This window comes from Leucoraja erinacea, chromosome 22 (genome assembly GCF_028641065.1).
Source record: "Leucoraja erinacea ecotype New England chromosome 22, Leri_hhj_1, whole genome shotgun sequence".
NCBI classification, from domain to species: domain Eukaryota; kingdom Metazoa; phylum Chordata; class Chondrichthyes; order Rajiformes; family Rajidae; genus Leucoraja; species Leucoraja erinaceus.
Window position 1 is genome coordinate 27544949 of NC_073398.1, and position 19832 is coordinate 27564780.

A 19832-nucleotide genomic window follows, 5' to 3' on the forward strand; every position below is an offset into this window, starting at 1 on the left:
TCATCAGAAAGGAAAATACAGGACTACTCCCTGAATAAACCATGGTTCCCGGTGATACTGACATGGTATTGCATCACCATCCATGACTATTTACTGGTTAACAAAGGAAAGATCACCCACAGTCTCCAGCTACAAGCTCTGTCCCTACAGAAAGTGCTCTGTCACTATGTGGCAAACAGTCTGTTGGGATGGTTCATGATGGGCTTGGTCACGTTAATCCCCCAAGAACCAGGTCCCAGTCACTACAGAACCTAAGGGTCTCCAGCTGCTCTGACAGAAACTGACATGACTCATTTCATCTCACTACAGAAAAGGCTTTATTTCATCTGGAAATTTAACTTTTCACATCAATGAATTAGTCAAACAGAACTGACAGGGGTCAGCAGGCCTAAAAACAGAATTCAGGGCATACCCGACAGATGATCGTCTCTGTATTGTAACACACTTACTATTATATATGGAGTATACCAATATCATCAGAGGGAAAGAAATGTCACTTTTAATCAGCTACAAACAGCCACTCAAAACAGTGACAGTCCAGACCATCTCTAGATGGCTAAAACAGGTCCTAATAAGGCTGGAGTAGACACTAGCATTTTAAAACTCACTCCACCAGGGTTGCCGCTACATCGGCAGCTATGAAGTTGGATGTTCCTATGGACCAAATCCTCAAGACAGCAGGATGGTCAACAGAGAAAACTTTCCAACAATTTTATAACAAACCAGTCATTGAACCTGGAACATTTGCAGAAACAATTTTAAGTTCTGTAATATAATTTACCCCATAAATAGGGGCTATAATTTGGTGTTAATATATTTATCGTTGGGTTTTCAATATCGTATTGATGTCTAATGATGTTACCACTATTCTCCCCATAATCAAGGCAGATGTGATGCATGGACTCGTTTCCACGGCATGAAATCACAGAGTTTTAAAATCTTCACGTAGTCACTCACATGACTCCGAAGTAAAATAGTAAGATTAAACGAGAATTTACCAGTTTGAAGTTTGATCGTTATTTTATGAGGAGTAACGTTGAGGGATTACATGCCCTCCACTCCCACCCTTGATCATATACTCAACTGGTATCTCTTCTCTAATCTTACTATGTTTAGTCATTACAGTTATCTGTGATTTCACACCGCTGCTTTGAAGAATGACACGCATGCGTCCTGGCAGGGTTCTTCACGTAATCCCTCAACGTTACTCCTCATAAAATAATGATCAAACTTCAAACTGGTAAGTTCTCGATTTAATCTTACTATTATTCATTGACCTGGTTGAGTCTAGATTTTACAATCATGCTCACCAAATAATGCCAATTGTTAACTTTTGGAAAAAGATCCAGTTATGCACCCAGGGACATTTGGAATGCTGACAAATCATAGATCGGTGTTTTAATGAGGTAGCCACACCAAAGGTTCAGGCAAAACATAGCTGGATGACCATCAGGTAAAGGTAAAGGAAGTAGACAGATTCCCCTGTGGCCATTTTTCTCAAAACACATATATCATTTTGGATACAGTTGGACTCCGGGGACTGAGTGATAGGGAGAAGTTGGGCAGGCCAGAACTTTATTCCTTAGAGCGTAGGAGTCTGAGAGGTGATCTTAAGCAGATGCATAAAATCATGATGAGCATAGATAGGGTAAATACACACATTATTTCCTGGGTTTGAGGGATCATGAAATAGAAGGCATAGCTTTAGAGTGAGCGGGGAAAGATTTAGTAGGAACCTGAGGGGCGACATTTTCCACACAGAGGGTTGTCCATTTCTGGAATGATCTGCTGTTCCAGAGGAAGTAGTTGAGGCAGACACAATAACAACAATTAAAAGACATTTAGGCAGGTAAATAAACAGGAACATTTTAGAAGGATATGGGTCGAACAAAGAGAAATGGGACCAGTTTAGAATGGCTTCTTGGTTGGCATGTACAAGATGGGTCGAAGAGCCTATTTCAATGCTGTATGCCTTTATGACTCTATACCTAGCAACGACTCCCCAATGGCTACTATCGTAATTGAGAATGTCTGACTCTCATTCTCAGCTGAGTGCAAAATGAAGGCAAAAAAAGCTGGAAACTACAGATAATTTGTACAATGCACGTTTGGGAATACGAGTGCCACTACCTTTGCTGTGGAATGCAGTATTTTGCTGCAATCATATTGAATTAACTGCCAAGTTTATCTAAAATTCCGCAAGGCAAATCGTCAATGAATTTAATTGATTTTCCAAGTGCAGTAAACAGGGACATTTTTCATTTTGTTGAAGTTGTGTCTCTTTGGTGGTTGGCCTTAACCATCTGGCAAGTTCATTGTCAATTGTTGTTGAACACCTGAGAGATACAGATTAAACATTGCTAGTTCCAACATCATAGGAAGTTGATGCAAACGGCAATGAAATGACATGGAATTATATATTCTGAGCAGAAATGGCCACTTGCTCCAACCACTCCATGCTGGCATTTATGCTCCATTTGAACCTTGCTTTATCCAACCCAGTGGTGCACAACATACATTCAACAGATTACGTGCATTCTAACCTGGCACAGCTTCAGCCAGAAGATTTCCCTGCAGGGAATTAGCACGGCATAAGCTGTCCAATGTCAGAGTTCGGATGGAATGACCGTATCAAGGAAGTCTCAAGTAGTTCAGAACTTCCCTAGTCATTTGCTCAGGGGTGCTTTGAATTGCCAATATGACCCACATAGCGAAGGAATTGTGTACCACTGGTCATCCCTATTGCAATATGCACTTTGCTTCTTCATTTACTTGTTTAACTCCTCCCCAAATCAATTTTTTGCGATTCACCACAGCTGCTCCACCAGGGAAGAATTCCCCATTCTCACCATCCTCGGTAAACAGCTCTTTGTCTTACAAACAATGAGTTGCTGGCGGAACTTCGGTAGGTCAGGCAGCATATGGGGAAGAAAATGGACAGTCGATATTTAGAGTTGAGACAATTCACCAGGACTCGTCTCAATCCAACATACCAACTGTCCATTTGCCTTCGCAAATGAAGCTTGACCTGCTGTGTTCCTCTAGCAGCTCCTTTTTTGCTCCAGATTCCAGTGTCTGCAATCTCTTGAGTCTTCAGTTCCTTCTCTAAAGTCCTTAAATTTAATTTGCAACTAAATTATGATGATGGCACTAGTTTTGGACTTCATGATGTGAAAAGATTTCAAAATCTCTTAAATCTTTTCTTAACATTAAGAAGTTTAACAATTCACCCCTCGGCTTTCTCTCCTCAACATAAAGAAAGTGATAGTAATAATCTTTCATGGTGAGAAGACAGCTGGATTACGTGGTAGTTGCATAAAATATCAAAGAAAGAATAAATGAACACTTTTCTGCCCATTGACATTTTCACCAATCGAATGCTTTTATTTTTCTTTATCCTGTGGATGAAATAGCATATGGAGAATAATGCAGATCTTAGTCAATTCTGAGCCCAGGGCTCTGCAATTTTCATGTAATCGCAACTCTTCACATCACAGCAAACTCAGCCACCGCAGTAATCTCCAATTGTCATCAATACCACAGTATCATAATGCTGGATCAGTGAATAGATTTAGCCCAAGGAAGCAAGATGTTGAATATAGTTGGGAATAGTGTAGAGTGGGGGAGGAAGGGAGAAGTGGTTGGCGAACTGGTAAAATACAACTTTGCTCCAATAATGCCAGTCTTGTTTAAGTTGCTGGAAAGCTGAAGAATGGAAGGTTTTGAGCTCATGGTGGTTACATTATTGGCCTAGTTGCAGACTTACTGCGCCAACAGAGCTGGATAGATTATTGTTTCGTCTCTCCAACAAAGACGTTGAAAGGTTCTGACCAAATACGTTGTTTGTCCATTTCCCTCCAGAGATGCTGCCTGACTCGCTAAGTCCTTCCAGCAGTTTGCTTTTTGACTTTGAAGTACTCCTGGCTTACAGGTGAAACCATGCCAATAGAATGCAGCCACTCCCACTACACTTTTCAGACAACTCCTTTAACTTACTGCCTCATGGTTGAGACAGCGTTTTGACCTTTCATCATAGCCAAGTGGGGGCATATCTTGTACTTTTACAATTCTGTAGCACAATGGCTGTGCTTAACACATTTTAGCAACAGGACTGGGAAATAATTAAACTTCTTTATGACATTAAGAATTTGTTGAATTCCAATGGTAATGAAAGAAGCGATTCTCCTCATTCAGTCCGTGGTGTTTTGCTATTTCTTACTAAGTGAACCATATACAACTCTCAAATTGACGCCTAACCAAACCTTTAAGCACAAATTCAGGATAATTTCCCCGTTTTTAATTGATGTAATTATCCAAGATCCAATATACGAGGCCTACTACTCCTTGAACACATCCTGCCACTGGTAGGTCCAGGCCCCTCTGTCCATAAATACTCTTTATAATCTACCACGGTTTCACCACATCCCTTCTGCCAAAGTGCATCAGCTAACTTCTCTACTTCCATCTGCCAAGTCTGTCTGTTCCACTAGTTTAGCCATATCCTGTTGCACCTGCTGCTATCCTCACTGTTTGCCACACTTCCAAGTTTAGCATCACTGGCACACTTTGAAATTATATTCCACCATCCAACAGAGCCAATTTATATTGATCAAAATTTTGATAATAGGATCTGTAGACTGATAAAGATACATAAAAATCGCTAAACACTACCCGCCTTTTGTACTAATTATTTCTTAGAGATGAAACCCCAGGGTGAAAAATGGATGGAGCTTTCACTCCCCCTGCTAAGCGCTCAATTTCTTTGCTGTTTGTCATTGGGTCTGTTTTTCAGACTAGTGCACTTTATCATATGGGCAGTCACTAAACACATCAAGGTCAATGCTTCTGAAAGCTGACTGATCAAACCAATGCTTATGGCACTACATTGGTGGCACATACCGATTCATTTGTTTAGAAAGCAAAACAGAATATTGGAATCTTTCAAAAACATTCTTAAACAGATGTAAACAGAATAAATAATTAAAACATCGGTTGCAGACATTCAGTCAAACCACTAGCACAAAAACTGCAGATGTGCAAACACTCTATTTGAAGGGAACATTTTCTCCAAGACATACAAATTTATTAGATCACCAGTATTAAATGCCGTTGAATTCAGGCAGAGTACCTAGTCATTGTTCATCAGGTGAAAAAGTTCCCTTTCCATGTCCCTATTGGCTCAGCCGGTAGAGCTGAGGATATGGAGCTAGGGACCTGAAGCTATCCATATATTAACAAATGTCTCATCTCTTATGGCCAATACTACAGGCAGCTGAGGCTAATGAAGATGTCACTGTGTCAAACAGCTCATCTGGCATGGAGCCTGGATGTGGACCGGAGAGCAAGGCTTGACTAATTAAATTCTCTAATTAGAAAAAGCAAGGGATCGATGAATCAGCTCCTGAGTTGAGCATATCCGTGCACAACACAGTAAGTGGGTCAAACGATGTCATTCAGCCCTTACTTTGAAGGAGACTGCTGAAAACATCACAGTGACACAAGTCTATTTTTGGTCCTCTATTTATTATCTGGCTAATAGGCTTTACTCTTTACTTCTGACAATAAAAAAAGGGAATAAAAAAGTCAAATACAAACTTCAAGCCTAATTCTTCAGGCAACCTCTTAAGGCAGCTAATTTGACCATACAGAATTCAGTCCAAGCTTTCTCATTCATATACATATTCTAAAAAGGTTGCAATAGATGTTCTGGATCATGAATTATGTGATTTTGTCACCCTTAGACACTGAAATCATAGCTTCCATGAACTAAGATCAGTCAGTTCAAAATGCAGTGGGAACTAAATCTGGTCTACTGTGAGCAGATTTGGGCCCCATTTCAGGGACAGGATGTGCTGGCTCTGCAGAGGGTCCAGAGGAGGTTTATAAGAATGATTCCAGGAATGAGTGGGTTAGCATATGATGAGCGTTTGATAGCATTGGACCTCTACTCACTGGAGTTTAGAAGGTTGAGGGGGAACTTCATTGAAACTTACAGAATAATGAAAGGCATATATAGAGTGGATGTGGAAAGGATGTTTCCACTGGTGGGAGAGCCTAGGACCAGAGGTCACAGCCTCAGAATTAAAAGGCACTCTTTTAGAAAGGCGATGAGGAGGAACTTCTTTTGACTAAAGGGTAGTTAATCTGTGGAACTCATTGTTACAGAGGGCTGTAGTGGCCAAGTCAGTGGATATTTTTAAGGCAGAGGTAGATAGATTCTTGATTGGAATGGGTGTTCAGAGGTTATGGGGAGAAGGCAAGAAAATGTGATCAGGAGGCAGAGATCAGCCATGATTGAATGGTGGAGTAGTGGGTCGAATGGCCTAATTCTACTTTAATTCTACTTGTGAACTATATAGGCCCACTGCAACAGAGGATGCAATCTTTTAGGTCAGGCGATAAAGCATATAAAATGATAAGAAGCTGTGGCACAGATTGAGGCCATTCAGCCTATCATGTCAAAAGTGGAGACATGGTGCTCAAAATGCAGAATTTAGGTTATTCCCACTTCCCAGCTCGGTAACACACAGTATTGCCAGTTGCTGGTATTCAATTGCCCATCCAGGTGCCTTGTAAATGTGACCTCGGCCTATACCTTCACCATCTTTTCAGATTCAGACTATTTACCAGTTAGCGGAATGCTGCTGGAGCAGGGAAGCAATTTGTACAAAATTCCTCAGAGCTTTTGTGCTGGGCCAAAGATGGCTCTTGAAAAAGAACATGTGTAAAATAGAACAATTCACTTCAATATGTTACTGGCCAACGTGGTCACCTTGACATTAGCTTACCTCGGTACACATTGAGGCGAGGCTAGCTACTTGTTCTCAGTCGGAGGAAGGGTCTCGACCCAAAACATCACCTATTCGTTTTCTCTAGATAAGCTGCCTGATCGACGGAGTTACTCCAGCATTTTGTGCCTATCTTTGGTGAAATTAGCATCTGCAGTTCCTTCTTACATACTTGTTCCCATATTGGTACAGTGTATGGTAAAGGTGAACAGCTCACTCCAGTCTGGGTAACTCACTCCTCTTTCTCTCATTGCTCTCCTCTGTGATTCTGACTGCTCTCATGCTCTTTGACATAATCTCATCCAGACTCACTACCACACCCACATACGTATCCTTCTCCTGGATCGATCTATCACTTGGCGGGTGCAGCAACATCTATGGAGCGAAGGAAATAGGCAACGTTTTGGCCCGAAACTTTGCCTATTTTCTTCACTCCATAGATGCTGCTGCACCCGCTGAGTTTCTCCAGCATTTTTGTGTACCTTCGATTTTCCAGCATCTGCAGTTCCTTCTTAAACACTCGATCTGTCACTTGCCAGCTCTTGTACAACCCCTTCCCCTCGCCTCTTTCCACCAGCTATCTTCCCTCTATTCCATCCGCCTCAAGAAGGGACCTGGCCCCAAATGTCATCTGTCCATTTCCCTCCACAGATGTTGCCTGCCTGAGTTTCTCCAGAAACATGTGTTTGTTCAGGGTTCCAGCACCTGCAGTTTCTTGCGCCTACTGGGGATGGTGTAAGGTGGGTGAAAGGGAACAAGACACACAATCTGGTTTATGCCAGCCCCCAACTCAGATAGTAACTCAAGCTTTGCCTTCACCTTTTGGAGAACAGCCCAGAGCAGAGTGCTGCTGGAGGCCAGGAGCCAGAGGGCAGTCCATTGAATGGATTTACTATTAATATGTCTGAAAATAAACTGGAGAGTCATTCCCAAAGTGACACTTCTGCCTCTCCTGATTAATGAATTAGAGCAGCATGCTTGCTACACAGAATCGTAAGAAACAAAACTAATAAGAATTAATGGAAGTTTTAACTGAAGTGGGACTATACATTGGTCAATGTTCAAAGCACAACCAGTGAACCAGATTGGAATTTCTGCAAATATCAATTTTATTGTGCATTTAAAAAAATCTCTTGCAGCTCGCTGTTGTGGTCAGTCAGAATGCTGGATAAACAAATATACCTGCCCACTTTGCAGTCCCCAATATATTAATTTGAGTAAATGTGTTCATTACATGGCTGATCAAGTTATTGAGCTGCATTGGATTCCCAGCAGGATTTCACAGAAAAATGTGTTGTAGTAGCCTCAACAGAGACATTGTTTTATGGGGAAAGCATGTGCTGCTGTGACTCCCTTTCCAATTGCCTTTCCAATTGGCTTTCCAGATGGTCAGAACACAATTTAGTAATAATGTCTTTCAATCTCTGGGAAAAAAAGAATCAATGAAAACAAATCTGGTGGGTCACAGACCACCAGAGTTACTAGATGCAGTTGTTAAATCCTTTTATGGGCAGAGAAACTAAATATCACAGCAGTTTGCTACTTTTATCCAATCATTTCAACAATGTTTGATGAAACTGAAGAGAATGGTTAAAAATAACCATTGAGTTCTTAAATTCAAAGTATTAGCACAATATTAAACTGAAAAGAACCAATTACTATTTCAATGTTTCATTTGGGATTTGTGAGAAAAAGCTAACTGTGTTGTATAACCAAACTATAGAGGTTTATAGCACAGAATGAGGCCATTCAACAAAATCATAACCCAACAGGACTAGTTTCATCCTGCACTCAAATTCACTTGGACCATCTCCGACATCTCCCTACCGTTTCTGGATCTTACCATCTCCATCACAGGAAACAGACTATTGACTGACATCTACTACAAACCTACTGACTTCCATAGCAATCTAGACTGCACTTCTTCCCACCCTGCTTCCTGTAAAGACTCTATCCCCTACTCCCAATTCCTTCCTCTATGCCGCATCTGAGCCCAGGATGAGGTTTTCCATACTAGATCATCGGAGAAGTCCTCATTCTTTAGGAAATGGGGGTTCCCCTCTTCCATTATAAATGAGGCTCTCATGAGGGTCTCCACGATATCCCGCAGCTCTGCTCTTGCTCCCCTCCCCCCATTTGCAACAAGGACAGAGTCTCCCTTGTGCTCACATTCCACCCCATCAGCCGTCCCATAGAGCAAATAATCCTCCAATACTTTTTTCACCTCTCTCTACTGGTTACATCTTCCCATCGCCACCCCTTTCAGCTTTCCGCAAAGGCCGTTCCCTCCGCAACTCCCTGGTCAACTCGTCCCTTCCCACCCAAACCACCCCCTCCCCAGGTACTTTCCCCTGCAACCACAGGAGATGTAAAGGAGGTCCCTTTACCTCCCCCCTCGACTCCATCCAAGGACCTCAACAGTCTTTCCAGGTGAGAGAAAGGTTCACTTGCACCTCCTCCAACCTCATCTGCTGTATCCGGTGTTCTAGGTGTCAATTTCTGTACATCGGCGAGACCAAGCGCAGGCTCGACGACCGCTTCGCTGAACACCTCCACTCAGTCCGCCTTAACCTACCGGATCCGCCGGATGCTCAGCACTTCAACTCCCCCTCCCATTCCCAATCTGACCATTCTGTCCTCGGCCTCCTCTGTTGTCAGAGTGAGACGCAACGCAATTTGTTGAGATCCCATTGTGACATCATAGCTGCAACTGCCAGCAACTGGCACCGAAGTGTTGAAGTGATTATTTCTCAGACTGGATTTTATAAACTTAAAAATGTGATAACGCAAACTATAACATCAATCTAAATGAAACCTGTTGAAAACGCACGACAGGACAATTGTGAGTAAGACGGTGCAAACATTTTAGCGCTATCGTGTACCGTTTTGGCGTAATTTCAGGATCTCACTCACACACACGCACACACACACACAGACATCCAAACAAGATGAGAGTTTTAGTAATATATAGACTATCATAGGTACGTAGACAATAGGTGCAGGAGTAGGTTATTCGGCCCTTTGAGTCAGCAGCGCCATTCAATGTGATCATGGCTGATCACCCACAATCAGTACCCCGCTCCTGACTTCTACCCATATCCCTCGATTCTCTGGATGAAAAAGTTTTTCCTCATCTCCGTTCTAAATGGCCTTCACCTTATTCTTAAACTGTGGCTCCTCGTTCTGGACTCCGCCAACATCGGGACCATGTTTCCTGCATCTAGCGTGTCCAATCCCTTAATAATTTTATATGTTTCTATAAGAATCCCTCTCATCCTTCTAAATTCCAGTGAATACAAGCCCAGTTTCTCCATTCTTTAATTATATTCACTGGGACCAATAATTATCTATCAATCAAGGTCACCAAAGAAGATAATCTGCCAATTTGATTATTGTGGCAAATTGCTGTGAAGCTAATTGCATCAGACTTGTTAGGGTAGATTATAATTTATAGATGCTGTGTTCCTCCAGCAGTTTGCTTTTTTGCTCAAGATTCCATCAGCCATGATTGTAGACTTGATGGGTCGAATGGCTTAATTCTTGAGGAGTAGACTTGATGGGTCGAATGGCTTAATTCTACTCCTATCTCTTATGATCCGCAATCTCTTGTGCCTGCACAATTACTAATATGGATTGAAGAGCTCACACAGATTGCATTAGTTATCTGTCACAACACAATTTTCCCTACAGTAGGTTGGATGAATAATTAAGCTAAAGATTTTGAAAAATATCACGCACTTGAAAATTGAACATGGAACAGTAATAAGGAATCTAGTTTCCTGTTTCCCAGCCCTGTTCTAATATTAATATCATCACTCAAACTGCACCCATGTTATTCTGATTCTGACTTGGCTGGGCCTATGCAGTTTTATTAACACCAAAAATCTGACACCATCCAGAACAAAGCAAACCCTTGAGTAGCACCTCATCCACTGCCTTAAACAGTCAATTATTCCTCTACAAGAATACCATGGGGGTATATTGGGAACAGTGATCATGATTCCACAAGTGTTAGCATATTTATGAATAAGGATAAGTCTAAACCATGGGGCAATGTTCTAAATTACGGTAAGGGCAGTTACAGTATTATTAGGTTGGAATTTGGGTGAGGAATTTGGGAGCAGATTTTATTGGGTAAGTCCAGATCTGAAATGTGGGAGTCGTTAAAAGCCAGGTGGTCAGAATTCAGGACTGCATGTTCTAGTAAGGAGAAAGGACAATGCTTGCATTTATCATTTGAGGCATTGTAGAAGAGTCAGAAAGTAACGTTGCACATTAGCGTTATACAGAATGGAAACAGGACCTTTGTACGACGCAATTTCTGTTTTATACAGACGGTGGTGAGTGCCTGGAATGCGCTGCCTGGCTTGGCGGAGGAGGCAGATATGATAGTGACATTTAGGAGGATTTTGGATAGTCACATCGATATCAGGTAATGAAAGCATATGGATCACGTGTAGGCAGAGGAGATTATTTTAACTTGGTATCATGTTCAGTGCGGACATGGTGGGCCAAAGTGCTTGTTCCTGTGCTGCACTGTACTGTGTTCTTAACTACCCATATAGATTGGTGGTCCATCAAACTAATTTCACTTGACAATCTCACATAATACCACTCGGCCAAGCAGTATTCATATCTATGTTCCATAATGTGCCATCTGCCTCTTGTCTGTCTTTGAAAGAATTATTTGCTGAACATCCTAACTTTGTATTAACTGCTGTCCTAATTTCATGCTAGCTGCTATTCAGAACACCTAGCAACTGGTAGCCTCTTTGCTGCGAACCAAATTGCCCCATGTGCATCCCCATTACTTTAATTACCTTCCTCAGAAAACAAACCATCTCCCACAACAATAAATGTCATGATAACATTAAACTTCACAGATAAAATACTGCCTGCTGCTTCCACTATCACAGTTCACTTGCCAGAATCAGTTGCAGGTTGAATAACGCTGGCTCACAACCTCATCTTCCTTTTCGACGAGCACATTTTATTCCATTATCTTTCCCACCATAAACATTGTCCACTTGCACAAAAATTACATTACCTGAACTGACTTCAGAACGGGCTGTACTGTAAAATCTGAAAACTGCCCACTTAGAGTTGACTGATTGATCATACAGTTCAGTAAGTTCTTAAATGCTTTATATATTTATAAAACACTATTACTTAAGATTAAAATTAAAATCCTAGCTGTAAAGGCTAATGAAATATTCCAGTAATGTGCAATATTTGACACCAGTGTAAATCCATGACAGATTGCTACAGTCATTGCTCAGCCACTATCACAGTTAAATCATACTGCTTTCAGTGCATTACTGGAAGTAATTTGGTAAATTCTGCTAAACACAAGGAATTGCAAATGCTGGTTTACAAAAAAAGGACACAAAGTGCTAAAATAACTCAGTGGGCCAGACTGCATCTCTGGAGGACAGGGATAGGCAATGTTTCAGGTTGGGATCCTTCAGACTGTAGTTACAGGGGAGAGAGCTGTAGGGGTTGGGGGGGGGGGGGGGGAGACAAAGTCCGGCAAGCGTTAGTTGGATACAGGTAAGGGGAGGGGAAGGGGTTAGATCGGTTGATGGTTGGACAAGGGCTGGAGATGAAAAGACAAAAGGTGTGATATAAGGAGATAAGGAATGAAGAAATGTGAAATGTGGAGCCAGAGGAATGAATATTGGTGCAATATTGGTGAAAAGGGTAGGGGGTATTTGTAGGTCAGATTTCCAAAATGGGAGAATTCGATGTTCATACTATTGGGCTCTGCTTCTCCCGTTTGTGTGCAGGCTCATTATGGCGATGGAGGAGGCCCAGGGCAGAAAGGTCAGTATGGGAACGGGAAGGGAGTTACAATGATCAGCAACCAGGAGATCCTGCAGGCCTTGCTGGATCGAAAGCACGTGTCTGCTAATCTGACAATTGCAAATAAGAACTTTACTACAGAAATTAAATAGGAAGTTTAAACTTCGATACAAAAAGAGTTTAAACTAGAGAAGCACAATGCAGAAAAGTGGTGCAACATGTTGTTTTCCACTGAAAATTATGAATGTTGTATAAGCAGCGCCACTATACCCCAAACATCTAACTGATTATAGATGTCCACCACCCTGAGTCAGCTTGAATATATGTAGCAATATTGAAGAAAACAAATATTAACACTTTGCGTAACTGATGTCACCACTTTTACTTGGATATCATAGGTTTAGCTGTAGGTACTGACCTGTCTCCACATCCTGGACGTAGAAGTGAAGATCATCTGTAATCTCCGTGACGAAAACAGGTTTGTAGTTTGTCGTGCGCTCCTTCTCCTCTGCAACCTGTAGCACTGCTTCTTCTGGTGGCTGCTCCTCATAATTTGACCAGACCTGCAATAACGTTAAAATAGTGAGCAGTGAGCCAGTACAACCCAAAAGAAAATTGCAATAATATAAACTGTCAAAGAAAGGAAACATTATAAGTGCTCAGCTGTCCAGCATCTAAAGAGAAATGTTGATAGATTTGCTTAGTACAGAGATGAGATGAAATTTTCTTAATCGAAGGGTTGCGAATCTTAGCAATACTCTAGCTCAGAAGACTGCACAAGGCAGGTACATTCAAGGTGGAATCAACAATGTTTGCACAATAAGGGCATCAAGGGATTTGGCTGTAAGCGAGAAGAATTGAGTAAGATCAGGCACAATCATACTGGATGATGGGGCAGGTTTATGGGATTACTTTATTAGCCCCTGCATTTCGAGTATTTCGTTCACACAGCGCCCTTTCTTGGATGACCAATACTTTTGCTTTGCTATTTTTGTTTAAAGCTAAAGAAGATCTTTGGAGAGAAATAGCCCGTTGGAAATCTAAATGTCAACAGTGGCTTGACAAATGCACAGCTTTTTGAAGAAATAGCACTGTTAAAAATGTATCTTTATAAAGTTGTATAGCTCTATTACTGCTGCTCCTGGCACCAGAAACAGCATCACATTTCAGTAACAATGCCCTGCCAGAGGAGACTACAACATACATAGATAGATATGCAGTGAAATATTATTCCTGAATTTGCCAAGTTCATGAATGACTAAGCAATCACAGCTGTGCAGCAGCAGGTATCACTGTATTCTTAGTAGCAGCACTTTTATGATTATTCCATCTCCAACAATGCGAGAGAAGTTATCTTATATATGTAAAAATGAACGTTTCCACATCATCATTCAACACTGGTTTAATGGATCAGAGTACAGCAGCATTGATTCTGTGATTTCATTATCCAAGTTTGTGCTTGGAAAGGAGTGGAAGGGCAATTCGAAAAAAATAAATGACTAAGCATTATAAGCATCCAAGTTCCTATTGAACTATAATATTTACATGATTGGAGGTTTTGGGGCATTTGCCTGTAAAAGTCACTAGAAGCCCACGGACATAATCACAGGATCATAAACAGGTTAAAATGCCAGAGGCTATTCGGCCCATTGTTTCTCTGCCAGCTGTCTGCCGGATCTGGATCTGGGTACTGGGCACCATTTGGTAGCAAGTATTTGTAATATTGTACCTCAGTAGCCGTCAGAAGAGACATAGGGAAAGCAAAGTGAAATGCCAAGACAAACGCAAAGATAAAACACACTTTTTCATTAAAACTTCTGTAACAATTCTTAAGTCTGTGAATTTCTATCATGCAAGTCATGTCCACCATGGGGATAAAGCACTCACATTTACTGCATGGAAGAAGGTTAGGCTGGGTAAATTGTATATATAACACCCACTAGCCTCTTCCATAAACTGATTTTGTGTTAATAATTTTTGAGTTTTATTTCCAGACTGCATGAAGCACAGGAGAATATCTGCTTTAAATTTTAGAAGTGACAGGTACATTGCTCCCCCTTACAACCAACAACTTCAGATCCACGTTAATATAATGTCCTTATTAATCAGGCCCTGAGGAAACATGAGAACCATCTTTCGTGTGATTCAGGTTCCTCACCTCAGGAGATATATAGCAAGAATTCCCACAGCTGCGTGCATGGGTAGAAGCTCCTTCATTAACATACATCCAATTCTATATAGTACATTCAACAAGTCTTCCCTGGAGAGACCTTCAAAAGACATGATCCCTGGATAGTTCAAGCCTATTTCCCATTTGTGTACATACAAATGTTTTCCCAGACCAGACTTTATGTGAACTATCATCTGTTGCCATCAAACTTGCCCTGCGGAGCATGAAGTAAGGTCTCTTGGAGGTGATTCTGTGAATTTCTTCATCACACGTCAGTTATGTGGTTGTGCAAGACATGAAAGGAACTCCCTAGAGATATTAGCCATGAACTGCTCTTTCCTTTGTCACTTCTTTTTAAATCTATTAAGATTTCCTTAAAATGAAACTGCAGAGTATTCTTATAGGACAACATTTTCAGATATTGAGGAACGTGACATATTTGTTTTTTCCCCCACACACAGTCTTTCACTGAACAGGCCAGTTCACCTCATCGTTCTGATCAGTAAATATCTCCTCATGTCAGAGGATTAGTTAAGAATTGATGCTTGACAAGTATGTCAAGCTTGACAAAATCGACAGAATTGACAAACTTGACAGAATTTATGCTTGACACAATTGGCAAGTATGATGTGGTGGGAATTACAGAGACATGGCTGCAAGAAGGGCCAGGGCTGGGAACTGAATATTCAAGGGTATACCTCCTATTGAAAAGACAGACAGGTGGGCAGAGGGGATGAGGTAGCTCTGTTGGTGAGGAATGAAATGCAGTCCCTTGCAAAGGGTGACATTGAAACAGGAGATGTGGAATCAGTATGGTTAGAACTAAGAAACAATTCCTCCACTTTGATGACCTCGAAAAGATCATCCACACATTTATCTCCTCCTGCCTAGATTACTGCAACTCTCTTTACACTGGCATCAGCCAATCTTCCTTGTCCTGCCTGCAACTGGTCCAAAACGCTGCAGCGAGACTCCTGATGGGCACCCGAAAAAGGGACCACATCACCCCGATCCTGGCCTCTCTCCACTGGCTCCCTGTGCGGTTCCGTATACATTTCAAGACCCTCCTCTATGAGTACACAAAGCCCTCAATAGGCTTGCCCCCCCTGCATTAAAAGTCTTCTCACCCACAACTTCCTCTGAGCCGCATCTTCGCCCCCTCCTCGTGGCCTACCATTTGGATTGGCGCGGCCATTCCTGCTGGGACCGGCCAGAACTTCAAGCTGCAGCTTCAGCACTGAGGTACCATCGCGGAGCGGCCCACTGAACCTCGCCGCCCCACTGGGGCCTACCCACTTTGCAGCCGCACCGGGGCCTACTCACCTCGCCGCCTCACTGGGCCCACCGAACATCGCCTCCGCACCGGGCCCACCGAACCACGGCGCAGCACCGGGGCCCGCCGAACCTCGTCACCTCACTGGGCCTGCCGAACATCGCTGCCGCTCCGGGCCCGTCGAACATCGCCGCCTCACCGGGCCCATCGAAAATTGCCGCCCCACCGGGCCCACCGAACATCGCCGCCCCACCGGGGTCTGCCGAACCTCGCCGACGCACCGGGCCCACGAACCTCGCCGCCCCACCGACCATCCACCCACCGAGACCTCCCACGCTTTGCCCGCTGACCCGGACTCCACTCCCCACGAGGTCTTCCACCATCGATTCCACCGACCCTCGCCACTCCACTGCCCTCCAGCAGCCCGCAGCCGTCGCCTTACCTGCAGCCTGGACTCAGCACCGGGTCTGAAGCTTCCACGTTGCAGACTCCCACTCCCCTGGGTTTGACTGCGCTGGCTCCTAGTGCCAATCCCCCCAACCCTGGCTGTTCCACTGGGTCTTCCCCAGCCCCCTCAAACCATGTGACCCCAGCTCTTCCCCACCCACACTACTGTCCTCATACCCTCCTCCCCCCTGTCCACCCACCATACCCCCACCAGACATCGCCTCGGCCTCAGTCCACTCACCTGCCTTCCTCCGGCCCTAACCCCCATCCTTGCCGTGTGTTCACCATCCCCCCTGACCTCCCCCTCTCAGATACCGAACGGTCTGTCCGCAGCAGAGTTCTCACCTTTGTCCCCCTCCATCCCCACCTCAATGAGTTCTGCGCCCGCAACGATGTGGAGCTCTTCTTCCGTCGCCTCCGCCTCACGGCGTTCTTCCATGGGAAGGGGTCCCCCCCCCATTGATGTCCCTTTTCCCATCTCCAACGGATATGTTGAAATCAGCGAGGCCTGAGGCTGGGAGCCCAACACTCCGGAGCGATCCAGGTAAGGCATCGCCCGCTCCGCGGTGAAACCAACTGTTTAATGACAACATATAGTAGGATCTAAAAGTGTCACACTGTCACTGTCGGGTAGTCATAGTCATCTAGTCACGGGGGTGTTGGATTGGGAGGGGGGGGGCCCTCACAAGTGAAATGGCCTTGGGCCTCTCTTCATCTAAATCCGGCCCTGCCACACCTGCAGTATTGTGTGCAGTTTTGGTCCCCTAATTTGAGGATGGACATTCTTGCTATTGAGGGAGTGCAGCGTGGGTTTACAAGGTTAATTACCGGGAATGGCGGGACTGTGATATGCTGAGTGAATGGAGCGGCTAGGCTTATATACTCTGGAATTTAGAAGGATGAGAGGGTATCTTATTGAAACATATAAGATTATTAAGGGTTTGGACACGCTAGAGGCAGGAAACATGTTCCTGATGTTGGGGGAGTCCAAAACCAGGGGCCACAGTTTAAGAATAAGGGGTAAGCCATTTAGAACGGAGATGAGGAAACACTTTTTCACACAGAGGGTTGTGAGTCTGTGGAATTCTCTGCCTCAGAGGGTGGTGGAGGTCGGTTCTCTGGATACTTTCAAGAGAGAGCTAGATGGGGCTCTTGAAGATAGCTGAGTCAGGGATATGGGGAGAAGGCAGCAACGGGGTACTGATTGGGGATGATCAGCCATGATCACATTGAATGGCGGTGCTGGCTCGAAGGACCGAATGGCCTACTCCTGCACCTATTGTTTATTGTCAAGGATTTTGTATACAAACATGTATCAAGGTAATGGGTTGTTATGAGAAGATTGGTTTCTCGGGAGTGCAAGAGGAGTGAGGAGGAGGACATGGATCGCTTCTATCTATTAACTACATTAACTTTTAATGACTGGAGTAAATCACTTGATGGCTTGTCTCTATCACTCTCTGTCATTTTTGCCTTGAATTCACTATGAATTTCCTTTATTTCCCCCAGTTTTTCTCCTGGGTTAGATGATGGAATTTTATGGAGTTTTTCATTATATCTCTGTACACATACATATACAAAGTACAATACAAAGGACATTTATTATCACATACACCAATTGGTGTAGTGAAATTTGACTTGCCATGCAGCACACAAATAAAGATAAGACACAACATCAAATAATTTAACAGTAAACATAAAAACATCCCACCACAATGGTTCCCACTGTGGGGGAAGGCAGCAAAAGTCCAGTCCCATCCCCAGTTCACCCATAGTCGGGCCTATTGAGGCCTCTGCAGTCGCCGGTACGGCAACCCGATGCTTCAGGCCCTCTCGCCGGATGATGGAGTTCTGGCATTGGGTGAACATTCTCAGCGGCTCGGAGTGTCTGGAGCGGCCGCTTCCTCCCCGGAGACCGCAGCTCCAGAAGTCCACGGGCTGCACTGGTCGGAGCTCCGATCTCGTCGTGAGATCCCATGCTCCGCGGTGTTTAAAGTTCAGTGTCGCCCGCGGCTGGAAGCTCCACAGACCGCAGCTCTGCAATGTTGGAGTCGGCGGTCACAGCACTCCGGAGCTCACCGCACGGCGACCCTGGTAAGGCATCGCCCTCTCCACGATGGTGCCTCAGCACTGAGCTGCCGCTGAAGCTGAAGTCCTGGCCGGTTCCGGCAGGAAAACGCCACTCCAGTCTGCCTGTAGGCCGCGAGGAAGGGGCAAAAACACGGCTCGGAGAAAAGTCGCATCTCTGACAAGGTAGGGACTGAGAAAAATAAGTTTCCCCCTTTCCCCCCCCCACCCCCCCCACATAAAAAGACGTCCAACACAAACCTTTTTAACTAACTAAAAATAAAAAAATAACAATAACACCAATATATTGGCATTCATTTAAAAGTTTTGAGAAGAGCCATTCATTCCTTCATTGGCTACACTAATTGTCCTATCATTTCTGTCTCCAATTTTCATGGATGGTATACCCATGAAGAAAAATCTTGCTGACCTCTACTTGAAGAGACTATCTTTTCTACATTTTGTGTCAGCAAATCACATTTGCCTTCCAGAATATTAAACAGTCCTTCAAAAGCTTATTATCACTGATTGCCTTTGATCAAAGTTTGACTTACAAAACTGTTGCCCTTTACCAAAGCCTGTCCATAGTTTTCTCTACCCCTATCCAAAATAATGCACAATACATAATATAGGATCATACAAATGTATTGTACAAAGGCAGTCCATTCACTCCATTGCATTTTAAACATATTTAAAAATTAAACAAAATTGTACACATGATCAAACTAAGAAACAATTAATAGCATTCAATAAAGTAAAACAACTAATAAAGTAACCGAACATAGTTTTTTTCTTCTGAAATTTGTAGCGAGGCATCCCCATTAAAATTAAAGGGGATACCTATTATGTATATTCTGGACCTGGCTGGTGTGGGATTGTGGAGAATGATTGACCTTTATCAGAGGATCCCCTGTGTAGTTCAATGTTCCAATGGAGAAGCAGGGTCTTGGTTTAATCTCCCACCATGAAGATAACATGCATACAGATTCAAATATCAATCTGAAGAATAAGTTCATTGGTCTCTCACACAGAGACAAGTTTGCTAACTATGTCAAGTGCACGCAATGTTTACACAAGCGCTCATTAACAATAGTCAATAGGTTATCCACATGTGGAGATAGCACAGTTCTGTCCTCCTATACCGCCCACAGTCCAAACTGACCAGCAGGGTTACTGGAAGTATGATTACTGTCAGCAGGTAATGACACCTGATTTTTGCCTTTCCCTCAACATGAAGACACTGTATAGTACTCATAATGCCTTATCTGAATTCACTTAACATGGT

General features: G+C 43.4%; 1 protein-coding gene across 1 annotated transcript in view; it reads right to left on the reverse strand.

Moving 5' to 3' along the window:
- Positions 1-19832, reverse strand: part of snd1 (staphylococcal nuclease and tudor domain containing 1) — a 736770-nt gene that overhangs the window by 119790 nt on the left and 597148 nt on the right. The window contains exon 18 of the mRNA XM_055653291.1: positions 13009-13153. Within this exon, the coding sequence (XP_055509266.1) occupies positions 13009-13153 (145 nt within the window). The remainder of the gene's footprint in view (positions 1-13008; positions 13154-19832) is intronic.